This window comes from Xenia sp. Carnegie-2017, unplaced genomic scaffold (genome assembly GCF_021976095.1).
Source record: "Xenia sp. Carnegie-2017 unplaced genomic scaffold, XeniaSp_v1 HiC_scaffold_6, whole genome shotgun sequence".
Classification (NCBI taxonomy): domain Eukaryota; kingdom Metazoa; phylum Cnidaria; class Anthozoa; order Malacalcyonacea; family Xeniidae; genus Xenia; species Xenia sp. Carnegie-2017.
The window spans coordinates 3,706,787-3,731,781 of NW_025813526.1; the positions used below are offsets into that span (position 1 = coordinate 3,706,787).

Below are 24,995 nucleotides of genomic sequence, written 5' to 3' on the forward strand. Positions count from 1 at the left end.
TTACTTGTTTCTGTCATATCCAAATATCTCTCGAATATAATTCGAAACTGTCTCAGGTGCGTCCTCGCTATCATCGATAAATTCATCCATATCGTCAATATCATCCTCCTCGCATTCTTTTAAACGTCTTTTACGTCGAAAAAATTCATTTGAACTACCAAGATATCTGCTAGATGTTGAACAGCCGTATTCCTTTTGAGAAATTGTTCGCCGCTCAATTGTCATTACTTTCGGTTTGTCATTTGCATTACCCACAGCTTTTGCAAGCTTTTTAGCACTAACATTGTTTACAACCGATGGCTTCCGATCCCCTGATCCCGACTGGATTTTCTTTTCAACAAACGCATTAGCCGTTCGCCCTGAAGATCGTTTTGTATCAACAAAATTACTCTTTGATGTTTTTACTGTTTTTTTATCCAAATTCGTTGTTCCAGTGCGTGAAACATCTTCAGTATGCCTCAAATTTGTGCTACGAATGTCATGAAAAGATTCGGAGTTATCTGTTCGCTTTTTAGCCAAGTTCATCAACTCTTCGAAACTCATCTTTGACGCAGGTGTACATTTTTTTGATTTATTAACAGCAGTTTTAACATGTTTCGAATCAATTTCTGTTTTCTTCTTATGTTTGTTTTTCTGAACGCTTCGTTCTTTATTAACTTCACCACGTGATGTAGAAATAATTGACGATGAACTTGGGCAATTGCTAGGCGAAACAGTAACAATATTTTTCAAAGTTTGCTTTGTTTCACTTTTTGCAACTTGATGCTTTTTAGTCTCATTAGACGGAGTTTTAGAGGTGCAATTTCCTATTTGTTTTGCGCTATTGAGTCTTGCGCTGATTCTCGCTCTCTTCGCAGCTTCTTCCAGTTCTAAAAATACATAGTATCTTAGCATATGTCGATATGAAGTAAATTAAACAAACAACTAAAATGAAAAATTTGCAATGTGCAGTGTGACTTGCTTGTAGAGATAGATTCATGGGAGGGGCAGAGAGGGTGCTCACTCCATAGCCTTGGCTCGAATAGGGCCCTGTTTAAACTATACCGGATTGCATCGTCGCGCCGTGATTTTTGTATCGGATTGGGCTGCTGTCTACACTGCGGCGGATAAATCCGGTTATGTCTAGTGTAGCGAAAATCACTCCGCTCTGAAGGTGACACGAAAAGCAATGCGGTACGTGGCGGCGTAGTGTAAACAGTGCAATCCGATAGAAACCCAGTTTGGTGCAGCATTTGACATTTGTCATGTCCGAAATTTCGCAGTTGTTGCTATTTATCTCATGAGATCAACTGTAGTCGTTATATGCTTGCTACTTTCGTCATTAGTATACAATTCGTATAATATTTTAGTATTTTATTCATCTTTTGTATCCACACCTTTCCAGTCGATGTCTTTGCTAAACTTTTGCAACGCAAATTTTTTAAATACTAGAGTATCTTATAGCCTTTCCATGGCTTTCAAGTGTTTTTTTTCTTTGCTTTCGCCAAAATGTTCTATTATTTGGAACAGGACTATCTGTTACCATGACAATAGAGACTTCGAAAGAGCTAAACGGCAATGTAGTGTGAAATCGCATGAAATTTCTATCGGATAGAAAATCAACCCGATACAAAAGCAATCCGGTATAGTGTAAACGGGGTCTTAATGAGATAAAAATATAAACAAACCATAATCAAACCTAAAGGAGAGCAACTGAACGACCTCTAACAAAAACTAATAGAAGTGGTTAAAGCAAAATTCCAGCTTCGTTTTAAAAGTAACCTATACGCAGATGTGTATCGCAATGCTGTCACCCATTGCTGTCAGCGACGAGTCTGTGCTGATTGCAAATAACTTCTGCTTGATCTTCGAACGCGGACAGACGCTTCACAGTTGTCACATAGACAACGTATTATATTTATACTACAATGTAATTGGGATTCATTTTTAATGTCTGATAGACCTCACGCACAGTACAATTTTAATGATAAAATTCACTTCAATCACGTTAACACACCAAATGTAGTATTTTTTCACGAAATGCTCGCTCTGTGTGAATTGGCAGAACGAAATGTCGAGTTGTTTTACTTATTTGGCAAAAGCTAATCGAATCGCGATATTTTTCCGACAGGCGACAAAGGCGACAGAGGACGAATGCACAAAACGCCACGCATGCGCGACGGCTACCCATAAAAATGAATTGCCATGGTAAAAAGAAGAATATAATACAGACTACACTGATAAGACATTGTTTGACAATATAAAGACATATCTGAACAATGAATCCATTGCTATTTTAAAAGAAAACCATTTTTTGGACAAAGGTGCATTCTAGTTACGTCACGGCCGCCATCTTGATTGAATTCAGCAAAAGATTTTTTTCGTTTATAATTGAAATTCAACTTTGTCGGGAAAATTCGCTTTGTCCTTTATCTACTTGTGGTATGGTTGCAAGCCTGAGTCGTATTTCTTGCCTGAGTCGTAATTCTTGAGGAATCGTCTATCATTGAGTAGACATTTATGTGAGTATAATCGGGTAGGTCTCCCCGGTGTTTATTGTATTATTTGTTGCGTTGGTTTTTAATAAATGAATAAAGTGAGTAAACTTCCAGCTAAAGTATTATTCCATCTTATGTGTCTTGAGTGTGTGTGCTGACGTGCCTCAATAATCAGTAATCAAATAAGAAACATTATTTGCTATTGCAAAATTTGACGAATATGTATTTCAGATTCCATATGGTCACTGCATTTTAGAACATAAGTAAGGTAAAAGTACAAAAATTTCACTCAAATATATGCTCAAAATGATCGCTGTATGTTTCTCTTTCAAAAAACAATACATTGTCAAAAGCTGTAAAGAGCCTCATTTTCGTGATACAATCTATATATCTTCTGCACTGTTTACGCAGCCACATTGAATTACTCATGATGGCCCCACGTGCGTACGTAAAAGTATAACATGTACGTATATACGTTAGCAATTTATGTCTAATATATCTATTAATCAAACATACCACAAACACATCAAAAATAGGTACGTTTGCGTACATGCGTTTAGACCAAAAAATGTGTTTAGCGCTCTCAGTTTGACGAAATGACGCAGTAATTGTCAAACTCTTTACGGATTCACCGATAGCACGTGACTGTGTTTTAAACGAACAAAGTGGAATTCTTACGATTTCTCGAAAATTCTGTAAAGACAAATACCTTATTATTTTCACTGAAAATCATTTTTTGGCATTAGTAACATATCGTGCTCAACTTCTGCTTTAAAACAGTTATCTCACGTGTATATGTTGTTGACTGAACCGATAAATCAGTACGCGTATTAATTTACACAAACACGATTCGTAGAACTATATTTCCGACAATTCTGCGCAAATAATGCTTGATCTTTGAAAGCGAAGGCTTCCCACGTTGCAAGTGATCGAAAGAATTCAATTATATTTCCACATCATAGTTTCGCTCGTACCATGCTTTATTGTCATTTTGACGTTATAACATGCAATATGTTTTCAACGTGAACAAAAATGTTGAAATGGAGTAAATACAAGTATAATAAAGTTTTGTGAAGACTACGAAAATTCGTTTGCCGAACTGACAAGTCAAGCTCGTGTTTACTACTTCTGTATAGATAAATGACAACTGGCAATAACATATTGGCGCTCTTTTGTAGTATTTCTATAAGACCATTTTGATCTTTGAAAAAAACCCGGAAAATTCACACATTGAAAATATTGCATTGCACTGAAGAATCGAGTCTGCAATATAATCATCGTCATCATTCTTACATCCGACTATCACCGAGGATTACGACGGACAGACCATTGATATGTATATTACATGGATCGTGCATTCCATTATCATTAGTGCAAAAATTTGTAAGTAGACAGGAAGTAAGACAGAAGTAGACAGCTATAATTAGATGCGCCCCCATAATGAAAAGTCCGACTCATAATAATAATCTATAGTAAAGAACCACGATAGCAATGAATTTAGGAGCGCATTGTACTTATACAACCTAAAAAATCTTTCAACGAGAAGCTAAAAGCATTCTCTTGAGATAGTATCTCAAAATTTCAAAATCGTATATTGAGGGGAAAGGAAAAGTCAAAAAACTTAACTGTAAATGAAACGACACAAAATAGAGGATAGAAACACATCATAAAAATGAACGTGAAACAACAAATCACTGTCAATTTCGGCAATGGGAAGTAGTGAGGGGGAAAATGTTTGCCTGCGGAGACCAAGGTTTCTGGTAAATCGAGAGTAACTAGCTTTGAATGGCTGCAGTGGTAGCTTTAGCTTGGCGTGTCAGAAACGACATGCGTCGAATCGCCGACGTCACGACGTGGTTATGGCCATCGAAGCACGTTATCAGACTTGACGTTAATTATCAAACCTTGGTAACCCGGGACGAGCCTGACCCACTAGCTGACTACTTCCCAATGGCAAAGATTGATTGTCATTAGTTGCTTCAAGTGCGCTGAGGATGCTGCGATAAAACATGCCTTGAGAACGTTTTCTGAGGTTACTTGTACTTTGCAAAAAATGAGCAATAACCTCTCCTGCTGTCGTTATTTTTTCTACTGTAAACTTCCCAATGCAAAGTTTTGGCAACACGAGAGCACAACGTAGATAATGTTCTTTCATATGCAATCTAGTCTTCTAATAAAGTGAATGGTTTGAACCAGGTAGTATCGTTACATGTTTTTGGATGTACATCGTTCTAGTTTTCTAAAGTGGTACTCGTCTGCGTCATATTTGTTATCATATGGAAGGCGTAAGAAACGCGTATGGTACGAGAACGATACGCGTATGACACGAGAACGATACGCGTATGATAAGAGAACGATACGCGTACGATAAGAGAACGATACGCGTATCATACGAGAATGATACGCGTATGATACAAAAAGGATACGCGTGTGATGTGAGGATGAAACGTTATGATACTTGATAGAACATTGTTCATCGAAATGAGCAGTAATTTTGCTTTCAACTCACTAGTTTCATATATTTCATTAATCACGGTTTCACATAAAGATATGTGTACTCGAGTTAAGTCTCGAAAATGGCATGTCTTGCTATATTGCTTTTAACGTCATGCTTATCGTGAATTTTGATGGATTTCTCTCCGTCCATTTCTTAAGTGCGTCAGTAAGTTGGATTAAGTCCCAATTCATTCCAATCATCATCCATGCGCACTAAATCGCCCCGAATTCCCTCTAATTTATCAAGGCGCATGCGAGCATGGCCGTTTACATTTTTTAGTTTTCCCATAGTCTCAAGTGATTGAACGTTAAACAAAAGTTTATCATAAAAGGCGTGGATCTTACTGCAGTGCGTTCCCTGTATGTTATGTAAATTCATGATGTTCTGTACATAGGCGCTGACTATTTCATTAGTATCCCCAAACTTCGACTGTAGAATGTTTTTCGCCCGCTGATATCCTTCGATAGAAAAAGGTAAACCGTCTATGCACGATTTAACCTTGGGGGATGGTAATTCTTTCAAGTAAGAGAACTTTGTCACCGTGCGAACATCCGCTTGACCAATTTCGGCTTCATACTGATTCCAAAATCGCATCCAATCTGTTGCTGTACCATGGAAGTTGGTGACAACTAGATTGGGTAACTTTGCGCTAGTGGTTCTCGCTTTCTCTTGGTCTTTGCGCAAAGATTCCATTTTCAACTCGTATCGCAACGGTTTTTCTTTTCATTATGTGCACATCATTCGTCAGCCAGTTTCTCAACTTAAATCCGCCTTCAGCCATCCTATTTCTTGCCTTTTCAAATAGGTCTATTGTCTCGTGCGTTGTTCTTCCTCCCAAAACTAAATCGTCAAAATCAAACCTTCTTGTAATCTTTGCGCAAAAACTGGCTCAAATTCAGCACATTTTGCAATATGATACCAAAGCGTGGCGTTTAGAAGAAATGGTAAGGCATTTACTCCAAATACGACCCTACAAAATCTATACACTACTATTTCTAAATCTACATTAATCACATCCTTCACCCACAAACATCTCAGGTAATCTCTATCTGCCTTGTCTACCTCTAAATTTAAGAAGGCCTTCTCAATGTCTCCTACCAAGACTACCAAGTTTTCCCTGAACTAAGATGTCAAATAACAATGGCGTCAACGATGGTCCTACGTGTAGGCAATCATTCTATGAAATTCCTTTTTTCCCTTCCTTAGACGATGCATCATACACGACCCTTACCTTGGTCGTCTTAGCCTTCCTGCGTAATACAGTTTGATTGGGAAGATAATGAACATTCTCTCCCGGTTTAGTCTCCCCAACCCGTTCAATTATACCTGTTTTTATTTGCTCTTTTATAATCCCATCATATTCTTTTAACAAATCAGGCTCATTTGACAAGGGCTTAATTTGCCGTTTCATGCGTGCTAAACTTTGGCATAGTTACTTGGTAAATGCCCATGACCCTGTTTCCAAGGCAATTTAACAGAGTATTTATGCTCATTAAACTCAATCTTATCTAACAAGGCTTCGTGTACATCGTCAGTTTCCCTGACCCCAAGTGTTTCTAAATCCTACGACTTGTTCACCTGCCTGTTTATGCTGCTTGTAATCTGCGCTGCAGTTTGCGAAACTAAATTAACATGTGCGTTTTTGATTTTCGAGCTCTCTTTCTGTGGACCGCTTACAGCCCATCCTAAACAAGTGTCAATCGCAACTGGCTCATCCCTTTTACCCCTAATTATTTCTCCTTTCTGAAAAGTCCAAAGGTTATCTGCTCCTATCAAAACATCCCCTTTCAACATCTCCTGCTTCAAACTCACATCTGACAAAAACAAATTTTTCAAATGAGAATACTGCTCCTTAGCCCCCTCAATATGCTCATTTTTCACTGTACAAATACGAGAAACCACTAATGCCTCTAAACGAATTTTGCAATCACCCTTAACTGAGGCAACCTCACAATTGACGACCTCTGTCATCTTACCTTCATTCGTTCCACCACCAAAGTATTGACATCTAAACATTCCAGCCTTGCTACATTAAGCTTCGCATCTTGTTTTGCTCTGTTTGTCACGAAAGACTTCTGACTTTCCGAGTCAAAAAGCACTTGCACTCTTTTCCCATTATGACCCAAAAGAATTTCTTGCAGAGTCTGCAAGGCTACCCTAGTCTTTGTACTCACATGCACGTTACTCATATTTACCTGCTCTGTTCTTTCTGTGCTACCTTCTATTCATCCTTTTTTTCCTTTGTCACATATAAACACATGATGACCCTCCCCACATACAATACATTTAGTACGTGCACGACAATCTTTTGCTAAATGACCTTTATTTAGACAAATAAAACATCTTTTGAACTTACGAAGAAGTTGCATACGTTCTGTCCGTCCTGTTATCTTCTTGCACTCTTCGTGTTTGTGCCCCCCACAGCAGAAAGCACAAAACAATCGATTGTTGCGGCTGGCAAACAATCCGCTAGCTGTTTCAGGTTCCGGTCGTCTTCCTCGTTGATCTTAGTCCTTCTCCCCAACTGATAATTTGTGGCATTCCCGCAGCTCCACTTCGACTTGCAGAGCATCGACAAAATCTTTCGTGCCCCACTATAAGTACTCTTTTGCCCAGATTATCGTCAGTTTTAATGAGTCCGGTATTTTTGTTAAAAGATTGGGCACGACTATCTCGCAATAAGTCTCCTTTACACCAAGCGCCTCATGTCCTCGATAATTCGTTTCCAGAGCATTAAAGAACTTGCGCAGACTCGTTGTATCATTCTCGTTGTACACGGGCTTTAGGTTCATCATATCATTCACATGTGCCCTTTGCACAATCACTTTGTTCCCGTATCCCGTAACACCTTCAGGGCTTCTGCACAATTGATCGAAGTCTGCAAATCCCGAAATTGCTGACTTGGCCGGCTCGTCCACCAGTCCCCTCAGATAGGTGAATTTGTCGACCTCAGACAACCCGTCGTTGTTGTAAATTGAACTTTCAATAGAGTCCGAAAATTCACGCCAATTTTGTATCTTGCCCGAGAACTTATTCACACCCAGTTTGGGCAGTTTTACTCTGCAGCGTGCTTGCGTCACTGGATACCGTACTTGCCGATGTGTTGGCGAGTTCCTCATTTTGCCCGTTGGTCTCTATCGTGCTCAGCGCTTCGTTGATTTCGACCAACGCGCCCAAATCTTCGCAGCTGTATTCCGATGAGCCGTCAATATCCGCCACAATATCTTCATCTTTTTCTAACAAGCTCTGAATCTCATCGTCCAACTTTGAAAAAATGATGTCAAAAAATGATGAACTTTGCGCCGTAGGTAAATATTTCATCACTTATTTAATTCGCTTCATGTTCTCGAGTGAGTCTCTCTTCTAGTAAACAAAGTACGTATAGCCATTTATATATTTATGTCATAGACATTTGCAAAATGATGGAAAAGAAGTTCAAGGTAAAAGTTTCACAAGAAACTGTTAAGAGAACAAGAGGAAAGCTTGGATGGATAAGAAGCGGCACAAAGTATTGTCAACTTGTGAAAGAGAAGAATCGCGTAGCAAGATTAAAATTTGCTGAAGAAGCCCTTGACACGAACGATGATTTCAATGTTATATTTAAGTACGAGTGTTCCCTTTGGATCGAAATTCATGCAAAAATATATTTTCGAAGAAATGGGCAGCCTCCTAAGCCAAAACTCAAAGTAAAACACCCTTACAAAATCCACGTTTAGGCAGGAATAAGCATACGTAGCGTAACGGATATATTGCTCTTCACGGGAATCATGAAGAAGGAATTTTACGTGGAAACATTTCTTCAAGGACATTTGTTGCCTTTCATAAAACAAGGCTTTCGGGAAGGCAATTACAGGTTCCAGCAAGATACTGATCCCAGACATAAAAGTGTGTAAATCAATGCAAAACAATTTTATAAAACTTTCGCTGTGAAGACGGCGTTTTGTTTCGATTTATTGTAATTTAATTATATTGATGCATTCTGATCATTTAATCATCTTGCAACCAATTTTATGAGAGGGGGAAATAGACCATATGCCTTATTCATATTTAATGAAAATGCGCGCTGTGCATTCTGGTCTTAGTAGTCTACTACGGTAAACATCAACATTGCCACTGCGAATAGTGAGTGTGTAGCTGTTCTTTGTCGTTTTTCAGAGGTAACTCAAACGAATGAAAACCCTAGTTCTTTTCAGAACTCTTGCACAGGTATTCAGGAGTTTGTTACATCTGAAGCTTATGGCAAGGAAATCCCAGAAACGTCGACGAAGGCGAAGATAGTTGGTGTAAATTCTAATACCGTTGCAAGTCCAAATGAAGAACTCGCGACATTTGGTCGCTTAGATTGGACAAAGTCTTTGGCTAATCTTCCATCTTTTACGCACGAGAAGCTTGAGCATAAGCTAGTTGAAAGTAGAAGAGGAAAATCCGGTAATTATGCGCCTAACGCTTTTAGAAATATGAAGAAAGGTTACGGTCTCTGGCAAGAAAGATATGTAAAGAATACAATGGTAAAAGCAAATGTTCCTACTTCAAATGGGGAGGTTGTATTTGTTGTAAAGGCGCGTGTTGGTGCATCTATGAAAAGTGTGAGCTACTCTGTATTTGTTCATTTAAATCAGAGAACTGCTGAAGTGGAGTATAGTATTTGTAACTGTAAAGCAGGACAAGGTAGACTACATCCAAGCCATGGCCATTTTGGGCTAATAACCAGGCCACAATGGCTTAAGTGTTTATTTTCTTCCAGTAAAGATTTAGCTTTGTATTTTTCAAGAGCAATCTTCTCATTATCTATACCCCACTTCAGTGGTTGAGGTATATTTTTAAAAAAATTGTTAGATTTGGTGATTGTTTTAAGCAACAATGTAGGGTTTATAGTTTTTCTTTGATTTATAACTTTTCCAAAAATAGAAGCAGTTAGTCTTTTCCACCTTTCATCATATCAAGGACTTTTTCTTTGTTCCATTGTATTCATGCATATTTCTTTGGCTTGGATAACGGTGACAAAAACTGTTTTCAACATTACATCCAATTGTTGTTTACAATAGCCCAAAGGAGGACTATAGTCTGTAGCCACATTCTTAACAACCTTGTTTATAATACACGAAGATGGATCTTCAGGCAAAGACTCCACCAGCTTTCTCCTCTTTATCATTCGATTGCAAGAAGTCTCAAAAGTATTACAGGGCTGATATTCATTTGATTTAAATGCTTCGTATAACAATGATGCCCTATTAACTTTTTGAAAGGCATCTGCCATTATTTTGATGTCTTCTCTGGTAAGTTCTTGTGCATATGGTGGGGTCAAGCAGTAGTTCTCTCTAACACCTCTTACAGAATGTTGTTCATTGGTTTTATTTACATCAGCCTTTTCAAAAAGCAAGTGTTCAAATTTTACAGCTTTCTCAAGAGTTCTAGAATTGCCAGATGGTACATTCCATTTTTGAGGTAGCTGAGTACACTTAAGTTCGGCAGAAACAGCAGAAAGCTTAAGGTTCACAAAGTCTAACACTGTGTAAAGTAACTCTGCGACATGTTTGCAGCATCCACCTTGTCCTGCTTTACAGTTACAAATACTATACTCCACTTCAGCAGTTCTCTGATTTAAATGAACAAATACAGAGTAGCTCACACTTTTCATAGATGCACCAACACGCGCCTTTACAACAAATACAACCTCCCCATTTGAAGTAGGAACATTTGCTTTTACCATTGTATTCTTTACATATCCTTCTCGCCAGAGACCGTAACCTTTCTTCATATTTCTAAAAGTGTTAGGCGCATAATTATCGGATTTTCCTCTTCTACTTTCAACTAGCTTATGCTCAAGCTTCTCGTGCGTAAAAGATGGAAGATTAGCCAAAGACTTTGTCCAATCTAAGCGACCAAATGTCGCGAGTTCTTCATCTGGACTTGCAACGGTATTTAGAATTTACACCAACTATCTTCGCCTTCGTCGACGTTTCTGGGATTTCCTTGCCATAAGCTTCAGATGTAACAAACTCCTGAATACCTGTGCAAGAGTTCTGAAAAGAACTAGAGTTTTCATTCGTTTGAGTTACCTCTGAAAAACGACAAAGAACAGCTACACACTCACTATTCGCAGTGGCCATGTTGATGTTTACCGTAGTAGCGTGACTACTAAGACCAGAATGCACTGCGCGCATTTTCATTAAATATGAATAAGGCATATGGTCTATTATAATATGTTGGCCGACTCCTCCCGAAAGCCCTGATATAAACCCAATCGAGTTGGTTTGGCACGAAATGAAACATTTTTTAAGAAAGTATGCGAAACCAAAGACAAAGGATGAGCTAGCTCAAGGCATCAAGGACTTTTGGAGCACAATGACTGCACAAAAATGTGCTAAGTATATAGGACACTTAAGAAAGGTTATCCCTGAAATAGTCAAGAGGCAAGGGAAAGCATCAGGATATTAATTGATAATGTTGTCTATGCATGTATATGTCACGTGTCGGTAAAGTCACGTTTCATTTTGCAAATAAATTGTGATATGTCTCGTCGTATCTAATAATACTTACTAAATGACACCTTTTTTCAAGCATTCATATGACTCACTAACGACAGTATGGTGACATAGATGTGATCAGTATACACTTAAGAAATTTTCACCATGAAGGAGTTTAATAGGCACAATAAAGCAACTGGGTTTTAATACATGATCTCATTCAAGTTCATGTAGGTTATGCGTCCATAAATTTTTGGTTGCTTTAGTTTTAATGAAATGTGCTTATCTCACGTCGTATCTAAGTATACATATGACTCATCAATGACGTATATAGTTTGTGACACATCCTATGAAAACGGAAAGTCATTGTGATTAGTTTGTTTTAAGATTCATACGAAGTTGCGTGTGCAATTACCATAACAATAGACACACTAACAATTGCTTTGTAGCACAATGGTGACATAAAAAACTGTCAGAAAACACTTAACATATCTTATTCACGAAATAGTTTAAAGGCACGATATAGCAAAAGAATTTTTTAATAGATGATGTTATATACATGTATATGCATTAATAAAATTTGGGTTGCTTTTGCAGTGAGCTGTGATTATCTCATCAATGACATAGCTAAATAGTTTGTGATATTTCCTTAAACGAAAACGGAAACTCATTGTGATTACCTTCTTGTGAGTTTCGTTAGACGTTTCGCGTACTACTATCATTTCCTTTCATTCTCAACGTTTGTCTACATTGCATTCTAGATATTTTGGATCAAGATGCTACGAAAATTAACAAAAACTGCTAAAAATTGCTTGGTATATTTTACAATTGATGATACGATCAGTGTTTTGGACACAAAACATATTTCAATGGTTGAAGGTGGTAAAGCAATCGAAAAGCGGGCTAAAGTGCTCATCACTTTGCATGGTCAAAGACACGAAGCTTATGTGTTGGAGCTTTCAGGTAACAATAGAGAAAACTGTTTTAACTCACTGTTTAAAACAAATTGCTAGTAAAAATTTCTTGAGTCATGGTTTTTTGAGAAGTAAATTAATATGCCTTTTGTTATAGATGATTTCTCTTCTCTGTTAAAAACCAGAAAACATATGAGGCTATATCTAAAGCTTATATTTATGGTGAACTCAACACTCAACATAAAGCCTGTCGAAAGTGATAGTGACGATGACCAAATAAAAGATAAAGAGAATCGAAATGAAAGTGTCACTGAATGTAACAATTTTCTCCATAAGAGAAAAAAGGCACACAAATCTGGAAACAACAGCCTGAAGAAAAAGAAAAGAAAACTGTTAGCGAAAAATGATAATCTGGTGTGTATTCCGAACGATCGTCGTTCATACATACGTATATTCCCTGCAAAACTTTGTTTGTTTTATACATTTTTTTAATAATTCTCTAGGCTAAGGTAATTAGCATTGGGAAAGCACCTCGACAACTCTTCGGAGAAATGTCGATCATTACAGATCCAAACTCACCCTTAAGTCCAAGTCATCAGCAGTCAACCACCACGTTACTTCCCCTGTCTCCAAGCAACACCCATCATTCACCAACTACAGCGTAGACTATTTGCAACAATGAACAGCCACTAAGTATTCTTCAGTCTCCAAGTTACAACCATCAAACTCCAACCACAGCCTTGACTGAATGTAATAATCAACAGCTCATAACTCTAACTTCCATACCTCTTCTACTCAGCAACAATCCATTGACACTAAACAACCATGACCCAGCACTCGACGACTCAATACAAAGTTTAATGCAACTTCCTTCACACACAAAGACAGCAACCTTCTTTCTGGACGTGCATCACTTGACTCTCTAAGCTTTTCAGATCCAAATTTTTCACACAGTATTTAAAGCCAAACAAGTCTATTTCAAGTCATCTCTTATTGAAAATCGTAAAAATCCTAAGAAGCTTTGGAAAATACTCAAATCTCTTTCTGGTGATACAAATGATCCCGTTCAAGTGAAAGAATTGTTATTTAATGGATCTCTTTTCCATCATAACAAAGAAATTGCTGAAGCGTTTAATCTGCACTTTGCAAATGTGGCTTCTAATCTTCTAGATGATACCACTGTTATAAATGATAACGATTTTTTATCTTTTGGCAATTTGAGTTTAGATATTCCTGAAATAAGTGCTGAGCAGGTTATTCAAATAATTCAAGATATTCCCTCATCAAAAGCACCTGGTCCAGACAATATTAGTGTAAAGATCTTGAAGACTGCTGCCCCAATTATTTCATCGTCGTTGTCAAAGCTTTTCAATCATTGTATTACTTCGTGTCAATTTCCACAGTCATGGAAAACAGCCAAAGTTTTTCCCCTGTTTAAAAATGGAAATGCCACAGATCCAGATAATTATCGACCTATTTCTACGCTACCGATAATTTCCAAAGTTCTTGAACGTCATGTCTATAATTGTTTGGTTCGTGAATTTCAAACCAACGACATGTTTTATGTTCTGCAATCTGGCTTTAGGAATGGCTATTCTACTGAAACGGCTCTTATTAAAATTGTTGATCAGATATTATCTGATCTTGATAATGACAATCCTAGTGGCGTGCTGTTTGGAGATTTTAAAAAAGCATTTGATATGGTGAATCATAACCTACTTTTGGGTAAACTTAAAGCCTGCGGTCTTAGTACTAATTCCATCAAATGGTTCAACTCATATTTGTCAAACAGGTTTCAATACGTGTCAGTGAATGGCGTCTCCTCAGCTACAACTATTATTGATCGTGGTGTACCACAGGGCTCAGTCTTGGGCCCCCTGTTGTTTATCATATTTATTAATGATTTGCCTAAATCAATAAAATACGCCTCAACGAATATTTTTGCTGACGATACCACTCTTATTAAATCTAATCATTACTCAGATGTTTCCTCTATTGAACGCATATCACAAGAGGATACAACTAATTTGAACTCGTGGGCAAATAAAAATTTAATGGTGCTTAGCTCTACAAAATCAAAAACTATGCTTATCACTGGAAAAAGAATTGCAAAGAAACTGGTAAATTCATCTACATTATTGTGTGTTCATATTAATGGGAATATGTTAGAGCAGGTTTCCCACCAGAAGCTTCTGGGAATCATTTTAGATGAAGACCTAAGTTTTTCAAATCATATTGATAAGCTATGTTCCAAATTAGCCAAACGAATTGGCCTTCTTAAAAAGTTAAGATATTATCTACCATTGGATGAACGCATTGCGTTTTATAATGCCACTATTAAATCTGCAATGATGTTTGGTAGCTGTGTTTGGTCAAATACAACAAAAGATAACTTGGATCAAATTACAAAATTACAAAAGAGAGCAGCTCGCGTAATTCTAGATGCCTCAACACGCGATAGAAGTATTCCACTCTTTTCCAAATTGGGCTGGATACCTTTTAGTAAGGAAGTGGAAATTAGAAAGGCCATGATTTGTCATAAACGTTTCTATGGTAACTGTCCATCTTATATTATTGATATTCTACCAACAAATGCCAGTCGCCACAATAGAAATACTCGTTATAAAGACTTAACTATTTGTTTACCCAAAACGAAGAGACAAAATGATGGTGGGCGATCTTTTGCTGCTACTGCAAGTCGATTTTGGAACAGTTTACCTCTTACTATGCGTAAAATTTCATCAGCTACACTTTTTAAAAAGAAACTTTATGATAAAGCTAATTCAGATATGCTCATAGAATAATTTATTATTTAGTTTTTTAGTATTTTTAGTCTTGTGTAATTCTGGTTTTTAAATTGTAATTAATCTCGTAGTTTGTTAGTTTGAGGGCCACAAGTTTTTCACACTTGTTGTGCCACGTGTTACCCTCTTTTAATAAAGTTTAATCAATCAATCAATCAATCAAACACACAGACCTCATGATTTCTTCGCCAGCCAGTCAAAACACCACAAATTTGCAAATTCCGGAATTGCTGGCCAGTCAAAAAAAGATAATGAAAAGCATCAATCACCTGAGTAAACTGGTCTACAAGTTGATAGACAAGGAGCAGCTGAACGCAAAAAGTGCAAGAGATGATTTTTTGGAAAAAGAAAACATGGTCGTGTTTCCTAACATGAAAGAGGCAGCCGTTGACATTGTTTATGAGCTTTTACCTCGTGCTGTGCTCCATGATGTTGACAAACAAGATTTCACTCATGAGGAATTAGCCGCAATTAAGTTGAGAACGTCTGAACAAACAGCATTTGCTGGAATGCTGTTCAGAAAACTCTTTTCTCTCGAAGAAATGAAAGGACGAAACTGTCGGGGTGTAGGAGTTAAAGAACGACTGGATGAAAAAAAATTCAACAAATTCAAGAGTGTGTATTTAATATTATCCTGAGAGTCAGGTTAAATTAACGAAAATTTGGGTTCGGTGTATTTAAACAAATGATTCTTACATTAGAAACAAACATTTCAAAAATATATATTGTAAGTAAACTATTTTAGTATAATGCACGTACATATCATTGTCAACCCAGCCTAGTTCCCACCCTTATCCCAATAAGGTTATCAGTTTTTTGTGCTCCAGTTACCTTGCCTCACAGGCACAATAAACACAAAAAATCCAATAATATTTCTCTTATGCGTCATGTATAAACAATAATAAGGTAATGACTAATGAGAAGTGCATTGTACATTTGCATGAGTAATAATTTTCGTAAGGCAATTTTTCTAAATAATTGGGGTTTTTTCCACACCAATACGTTTTCAATAAATTCTTCTATAAAATGAACTTGTCTGTCGATTTGCAATAGCTGCTTCCATGTCCTAAACTTAATCCTTCAGATGCTGAAGTTTTTCTTCAATATACTTCATTTGGTTTCGTGAAACTCGCTGATGTTAGACAACGGCATGTAAAAGCTTAAGAGAAACAGATAAAGCTATTTATAGATTTACCTGCAGCATCACACTCATTGACTGCTTAGTAAAACGCCATGCGTTCGAGGCATTGACGGTTCATAACGACTTGCTTAAATTTGAACTCAATTGCCCGGTTTGCAAACAGAAATGAGATTTCAAGGCCGGCGCCTGCACTCACTGGACAGGTTATTTTCATTCTTTGAAATTTTTATTAGTGTTCATAGTTTTAAGTAGTTGTTAGAGGAAATGCACTTTTGTTGAACGCCGTTTTAATTTGCGTAACGGCCTGTGGAGAGCAATTTCTTAGTATGACATCATTATATCTAGCATATATGATATATCAGGGCCTTATTATATGGAGGCGAGCTGGCCCGGATAGCGAGCTAGCCCAATATTTCAAGGGATTGAAAGAAGCCAAAACTTCAAGGTTAAAAATCACAACTGTTTCCTTAGCACCGCATGTCACACCAGTTGTAATTCTCAAATTCAGGCAAATTGGTTGTTTCAATTTTAAATGTTTTGAGAAGTTATTAAATCAGAATGTTGTGAAATTGCTTTAGAAGATTTAACTGATGATAAGTATTGAATCGTTTCCATGTGCCAAAATCATTTAACGCTTGTCTGAATCCCGGCTACCTGGCTTATGCAATCACCCCTTAGAAACAAACTTATTGGAAATAATTGAGATATTTGAGCAAACTTACAAGCAGCCGTGCTTTGATTAAATGTAACTATTTCTCGCATTTTTTCAAATTTTTAGCAATAATTTTGTTATGTTATGTTTTATTAAAGGTAATGGTAAAGTTTCCAGTGCAATTACGGATTGAAATGCACGAAAGAGTTTTCTAAAGTTTGCAGTGAAATAGCAGGAGTCCGAAGGATAAGTATTTAAAGTGCAATTACACACTTCAACGATGCACTAACACCTTTTCGCGGTGCATTTTATGTATAAACTGCACTGCAATCTACCAATCACTGGGGGTTAAAATCTGTCGCTTGTCAGCTGTACAGTTGCGTGCATATTTAAAACGGCCTAAACTTCGTTTTAAAAGGCAAATCATCATTGATTTAGGCGGTTGCAAGAGTAAATGCAAAGATTTCGAAAACTTTATATTTATTTGTGTACGTAGATGAAACCAAACTATATTGAAACCATATACGAGAACGTTAAGAAAATGATACGCGAATGATACGAGAACAATACCATTGAGTTTTATAATAACTGGAGGGGAAAAGGGGCCTGGACCCCGTGGTCAAAATCATGGCGGTAATGGCGGATTTTGGTTGTCAAAACTTCCACTTTGAGAAAAAATTTTAACATTCGCTCTCTCCCGAATGCGGATCTCTATTCCTGCTTATATTAATGACGACCAGCGAAAACAACCACGATACCGTAAGCATAAAATATTGAAAATAATGCTTCAGCTTTTTGTGAAATAGACACACACATTTAAATGAGGTAAATCTACTGTAAAATAACGTATATTTTGTCAAGTAATGCTTTAGCTATATTAGAAATAAATATCAAACGGCATTCTTTACACTGTCAATGTGTCGTTAAGCTTTAATGCATAATCCCATTCGCATTACTTGTGTTTTTGACTATTTTTTATGTGCTTCGTGCAACTCTCTTTCTTGAATAGATGGGTAAATATTAGTTAAAATGTCCAAAAAGGAGTTAGAAAAAGTTAGCTTACCCCTACGACTTAAGTCGACTGGAAATATATTATAAGTAGGTATGTATTTTTTTTGAGTTTTTTTTGGTAGGATTGATTCTGGGTGTCTTAAAAATTATTATGATATTCTGATAAATCTACTGAGAACTTATGAAGAAAATATCTTGAACTAGGAGAGCAAAAGAACGAAATTCAGAAATTCTATAATCATGTTGCTGGTTCTGTTTTGAGCCAAGATATTAGAAACTGAATTGTCATTGACAACCATGGATCTACTACTGAACAGAACTACATTAATTTCCCATTGAAAATAGGATTTCTTAAATTAAAGTGCATTGGTTTCTATGACATAACACTTTTCTTATTGCTGCATGAAGGCAAACCTGTTTAAATAATTATAATGTAGGTGAAGATATTTAGCATGTTGTATAATTGTTATTGTACAGTCATAATTTATAATATTATGGCCTTGTGTAATGTATGTCAAGAACTTATTAATTCTCAAAAATGCTAACCTTCTTGCACTACTTTTCTCTTGTGTCCTTACAAATTACAGTTACCTATACTAATTATTTCTAGGTTCAAACAACTTGACAAACTTTTGAATTTTACATTATGCCTTTGAATTTTTCTTTTTGTCTTTTGGTAAAAATATCAGTAAATGACTTAAAAATCAAGTTTATCTAAAATAGTATTTTGTACAAAGTAACTATACATAATTGGAAAAGTCTCATGTTGAAGGCAGATGTGGCTTCTTTTACTAGATTGCTACTCTTATTCTTTTAAATGATATCGTAATTCTTCAAAAGACATAAAAAGTTCTTTGTCATCAATTTTTGCTTCTTCTACATTCAACTTCATTGCAACCAATGCATCTTATGTGAATTTTTAATCACCTGGAATTGAAAAACATATGGACTTTGTCAGATGATGCAGTACTGTATTTAATGTTTCATGCATGTCATGATAAGCTTTTCTTGAGCAAATATTTCAAGGTAGGAGCATAATTTGGCACATTATTTTGATTTTTATCTTGATTTTCATGTACTAACCTGTTTACTACAACAAACAGTTCATTTACAGAAACACCAGATGGCATTTATAAAACTTTTAGCATAAAGCAAACTTTTACACACCATCATCATGATTTTCCAAAATCTGTCAAATTGTCCAGGCTAGCTGTTTAATACAGGTATTTTTTATTGTACGACATGTACCAAAGAGCTCATTAATTAATCCTGCACTGCATCTGATTTCAATACAGCTCTGTTCTTAATACTTGCTTCATATTTTCAGAAAAATATCATGAAAAAATCCTCCATTTCTTGAAGGTAAACTCAGTTGAAACAAGGAGTTTTAAGATATGCATATCTCGATAAGAATTGGTTGCTTTGCCTCGTCTAGCAAGCGATTAAGTAAAGAATAAATAAGACTGGATAAACATAACTTAAATTATAACTTAGGAGTAAAAACATTCACAAAATATGTACCATCACACTTCAAGTATTGACTTAAAACAAAACGCTGAACACTTTAAATGGTAAACAATCTTACGTTGCTTACCGGTGTCATGAAATGTTTCCTTTTCTGGCATTACTTCAGCATCCGTATACCAAACAAGTTTGCAGCATGTTTTAAAGATCAAATTTCTAAAAGATTTTGTGCTTGGCATTGATATTTTATATAATCGCAATTGTGGTTGTCAAATCCGGGTGGGCGAAAAAAATTTTATTTTATGAGCCCGCGTCTTTCGGCTGACTTTGACAACCAAAATCCGCCATGTTTTTGACCACGCGGCCGCGCGCTAATGATTTATAGTAATTTTGTTGACGTTTCCCCTCCAGTTATTATAGAGCTCAATGAACAATACGCGTATGATACGAGAACGATACTCGTATGATACTAGAACGATATGCGTATGATACGAGAACGATACGCGTATGATACGAGAATGATACGCGTATAGCCTGTTTTCCACTAGCCACGTATGGTAACGTATCGTAGCAAAACGTAACATGGCGCATCCGTGCTTGTGTCTATTGACCATCAAATTCATAAGCACGCATGCGCCATGTTACGTTTTGCTACGATACGTTACGATACGTGGCTAGTGGAAAACAGGCTTATGATACGAGAGACACGCGTAACATACGCAAAATTATGTTAACAAATACGCGAGCGGTACCGTATGAGCTGCAGCTGCTAGTAATTCAGCTGTTTCCATAAGCCTCAAAAGGGCTTCGAAGAATTCTTCGATGTTTGGAAGCCAACAAAACACCATTTTTACCATGCGTCGCTATTTTGTGTTGCTTCAATTCCGGTAAAGTTTTTTCAAACTTCCGTTTCCCTTCCATATCGCTACGGCTTTGGAATTTTCATTAGTCAATTTTGTGAAATGTTCAATGATCGAGCGATGTTTTCAACTATCAATTTGTAAATTTTCAATTATGACATTGTTTTCGATACAACAAGATCCAATAATATTAAACCAATCACAGTTTTTGACATTTTTGTGTTATGAGCTAATCATAATGCGTTAACAGACTACAACTTAAACAAATGAAGCGCTTTGTCACAGTATAGAAACATACATTAGACTCACTCCACTTTGCAACTTGGTGCTCTATATTTAATTAGATCGCTAACGATTTTCTTGTAATTTGCAAGTAATGTGGAAGGGAAGAAACGTTTTCTATAAACGTCGGAGTTGGGTAACGAATTTTGTCAATTTATGCATATTTTTGGAGATCGACAGATCGTCATTCTCTGATGTGTATTGACAAAGTGTAAAGGCTCTCCATTTTCACTGGACATTGTTTGTTGTTAACAATGAGACATACAAGGTGAAGAATGCATTGAGGAGAGGAAGACCTCTCAAACTGATAAAAGCATTGTGAAATTGCATATCGACAACAACACTTTCAAACAAGAAGTTCTCTTATGGGTGGCTTGTATCTAATACACCTTTTAGGCTACTAGAAGTAGATACTGCACTGTGAGTAATTAGTTTAAACAGATGTTGTTAATGCCGCAACTTCAAATAAGTTCGAATACATTTAAAATACAAAATTCTAAATGGTTTTACATTATACAAAGGTTTCACTGTATACAATGGTATGCTCACAATTTCCAAAATTAAGCTATTCAGGATTTAGCAATAATTTGGTATCAATAATCAGTGCTTTGAGTTTCAAAGAAACCTTGATATACTTGATCTTTCACAACATTCATAAACATAATACCGCAGAAGCCTCTGCAAAAGGTATAACAGACACAAGTCACTCTCGATACGCAATCTCACAATGCTTTTATCAGTTTGAAAATTTCTCAATACATCACTGAATGGAGATCACCGAAAATATGCATAAATTGATAAAATTCGACACCCAATTCCGACGTTCATACGAAAAGCTACTTCGTCATACTTGTAAATTGCAAGCCAAATGGGTCATATTTAAATGCAGAATACGACAAGTTCCTATCAATTACAATGTAATTAACGAACTGCACTTGACAGGGGATAATAATTATCACGCGAAAAGATAGCGTATTTTGAGATTAAATATTTTGCGATATAGAACAAATCAAAAAAATTCCCATGACGAAGTTGAAGAAAAATACTCACTTTATCATATGCAAACGTTATTTTTTCAAAAACGCAATAACGAATTGCAGCAACTTCGTTGAACAAAGTGCTTCATTTGTTTAAGTTCTAGTAAGTTAAACGCATATTCTGATTGCCTATAGCACAAAATTGTCAACAAAAGGGCTGATGGGTTTAACATTATTGGACCTTTTTTTTCCATACGCATTTCATATATTTTCAATGTATAATATTGACATTGCTATTATTATATTTTTGTCCGCAACGGAACGCCATAGGCTACCCACAAGTAAAAATGATATATGAATTTTTGAATTCACGAATAGCATTTCTTTATTATCAACCTTTCTGCTTTACTTTCTCCTTATTCTGACGAGCTACGAAAGCTTTCACAGCATCATTCGACACCTTAACTGAACCATCAACTCTTGACTTCTTCTTGCTAATCTAAAAAAGGATTAAAATATAAAAGCTTGGCTATAACACCTTGATTAAACCAAGAAAGTTCTGCACTGTTAAAACAGTTTAAAACAGTAAGGTTTACTAGTTGATAGACACGATGAAGAAATTAGCGATGGAAATTTCATTAGCTGTTATCTACAGCGCTCCTAGAAAGATATGCATATCTCAAACACATTAAAAATTTAACAAAGCATCACATGTAACCTAAACATGCATACACAATTAAAATTTGCAATATCGGTTCTCCCACAGTCAAAATGAATGTTGGAAATAACAATAATTTTAAATTGTACTTTACATATGCGTAACGTTTTTACTGTTTTCATTTTTAAAAACTTTGAAATGTAAGTTGAAAATTTTTGTCAAATGAACATAAATTAAACTGAAATCGACCTTCTACAAAATTGGTCAACGTGCAGCACGATTGTATCCCCGCTAAACAGTTCGGAAAAAATTCAAAATTAAGAGAAAGGTTGCTAAGGTTAGACATAGCATAAATTGGTAATTATACATAGCACAAAGTAAGATAATGAAAAAAAGTATCAAAAACGTGGAGATGCATGAAACGTATGTCCTAAATAAGCTCACTTTTACTTATTAAATTTACGTACAAGTTATTGACAAATGATACCTTGTCTTCATGCAACATTGCATCAGAACAAAATGAAAATGTCAAACATAAAATAACACAGGCATCAAAAAGATTTGATAGCTCAAAACAATTTCTAATAGCGAAATTAAAAGTTTATAAGAGTAATAACATGGCTGCCTCTGCATCTTTTCTTATAACAGGGACGTTTACTGACATATTCCCACCAATTATACAAATAAAGGATTTTAGTTCTTAACATCCCTCAATGTATTCATTAGGGACGTTCAGACTAAATATCCTTTATCAATATTAAAACAATTTACTCTGGTTGCTTGTAAAAACTTCTTCAGTTTCCTTCTTGACTTTCCCACCAGCTGAATCATTTTTTATTCTGGTAAATGGAAACGGCTTATAGAAGGGTATATCTTTGGATAGTCAATTGAAACCACATAACTTCAAATACAAGTTTACATGCCAATAGTCTTCTTTGAGTGTTACATCGTCAATCTTTAGCCCTCTTGTTTAAAATCGCAAATCTCGTTATTACAAGCCTTAGCTCATTCCACATTAATGTATGTCATTGAGAGGTAACACAAATGTTTTTCCTTCGTGTAAACAATTTCCCAATTTCTCACTAACTTAAAAAACCTGTGATCAACCATAAAAATCTTTGACAGAAATCAAACTACAATATGAATTTGCAAAGCAAACTTATACAAAGGTTCACTGAACCAATTTAAGAACAGAACTCACAATTAAATGAGCTCGATAAATGTCTTTATTCCCTGGTTGACCATGAGCAATGTATGCTTTCGACAACATCAATGGTTGTAAACACTCTACTTGTGGTCACTGCCACTCGCAAAAACATATGTAAGTACAGCAGATGAGATGAGATTATGGTTCATCCTTTCACCAAATGTGTATGTGCCTTCTGTATGAGGGTCACATTAGGAATCTACGCAAAGGCAGACACTTGAGGGGGGAGGGTTGGGATCTCAACATCGACCCGCACAACCCTAGACATTTCATTCCTTAAGAATAAGACCCCCCATATTTCATTAAATGTCTGCCACTGGATGTAAGAAAGGAGAGCTTGCATGTTTGCCCTAGCTCAAACAGAGTAAGAAAATGCAAATTTTCTTTAACCTTAAGCATAGAAATGAAACAATAGACATTTGACAAAAAAGATTAAAGAAAGCATCTAAAACAAACAAAATCAAAATTTTTGAGAGTAAATTGTGAAGAAAATCAATCCAGTAGAACGATTGCAACCTTATGAATGTAAATATTGTGTGTGAAAACTACATTGCCATGAAACTGTAAGTAACAACATTTTAAGCATCAAACTTACTTTTAAATGCAACACTTCATAGTCATCATGAAAACTTTCATACACGGTGACTCCATACAACATACTATTAGAGCTATAAGTGTAAAAACCATACCTGAGAGGTGGCATTAATCTGATTGCTTGAAGCTAAGTTCATCAAATTCTTAAAATCCATGACTGCTTGTCTCAATCTAAATTAAATGCTAACACAATTTAGTTCACTGATTTTTTAATCTAAATTTACAACTTTAACATTTTATAAAATTAACGAAATTCAGGATTTCTCCATACAAAATTACATACATACATAACCTTTGTAAATTATATGATTATAATACTAATAAATTCAATGCACAAAAAATTTCTGCACATAAGAATGTGCTATTTCAATTTCAAAATAAAAAATGCATAATTCCTTTGCTCTATTGTACCTCTGTTCTATTGGACATGAAATGTCTGATTTAATCTATTGCCATGAAAACAAGGATGAGTAAGCCATAAAAAGAATATATGTGAAATATGGCTTCGAGCTCTGCCCATATTTTTATATTTTACGCTAATTAACAAGGTAACATTACTGACAGATATTATGACAACAAATAAAACAATTTTCATTTTTGTACTGTATATGCCATTGTTAGTAATGACTGGTTCACATGCAAAATCTTTAAGTTTATTTTCGTGCTTGTGAAGACGCTTTCTCTACTCGTGTGAATCAGGCTTAAGGGCAGTATTGAAAGGAAAATTTCACATAAATTTGTTACCAAACATAAATACAAAATTCAAATAGTATGGGATCATCAAATTTTAAATCAACATTAATCTATAATATTAAGTACTTACTAGTGTTAATCATTTGTGTATGAAGCTATTTCGTCAAGAGAATACATCATGTATTCACTCTCCCATTTACTATAAATGAGCTTTAGCAAGAGTACGACCACGACACCGAGTACGAAGTTTGACCGTGTAAGGGAATGGCACGAGGAAGTTTGTTGTCGTTGTCGCTT

At 36.0% G+C, this 24,995-nt stretch overlaps 2 protein-coding genes across 2 annotated transcripts; both read right to left on the reverse strand.

Moving 5' to 3' along the window:
• LOC124457763 lies at positions 1-24,995 on the reverse strand. Its single transcript, XM_047007939.1, has 4 exons — positions 24,829-24,995; positions 24,101-24,176; positions 21,943-22,045; positions 1-869 (listed from the first exon to the last, which is right to left on the reverse strand). Exons 2-4 carry the CDS (start codon positions 24,158-24,160, stop codon positions 1-3), a joined length of 1,032 nt encoding a protein of 343 aa, XP_046863895.1. The 5' UTR covers positions 24,161-24,176; positions 24,829-24,995.
• On the reverse strand, positions 9,470-10,916 carry LOC124457764. Its single transcript, XM_047007940.1, has one exon. It carries the CDS (start codon positions 10,730-10,732, stop codon positions 9,914-9,916), a length of 819 nt encoding a protein of 272 aa, XP_046863896.1. The 5' UTR covers positions 10,733-10,916; the 3' UTR covers positions 9,470-9,913.

What these genes read in the sequence shown, in the direction of transcription:
- LOC124457764 (XM_047007940.1), bottom strand. Translation starts at nt 10,732, where the DNA reads ATGAAGAAAGGTTACGGTCTCTGGCGAGAAGGATATGTAAAGAATACA.
- LOC124457763 (XM_047007939.1), bottom strand. Translation starts at nt 24,160, where the DNA reads ATGGATTTTAAGAATTTGATGAACTTAGCTTCAAGCAATCAGATTAAT. An exon ending in AGATTAATGCCACCTCTCAG is followed by an intron (nt 22,046 to 24,100) that starts GTATGGTTTTTA and finishes ATCCTTTTTTAG; the next exon opens with ATTAGCAAGAAGAAGTCAAG. An exon ending in GGAGAAAGTAAAGCAGAAAG is followed by an intron (nt 870 to 21,942) that starts GTTGATAATAAA and finishes ATGTATTTTTAG; the next exon opens with AACTGGAAGAAGCTGCGAAG.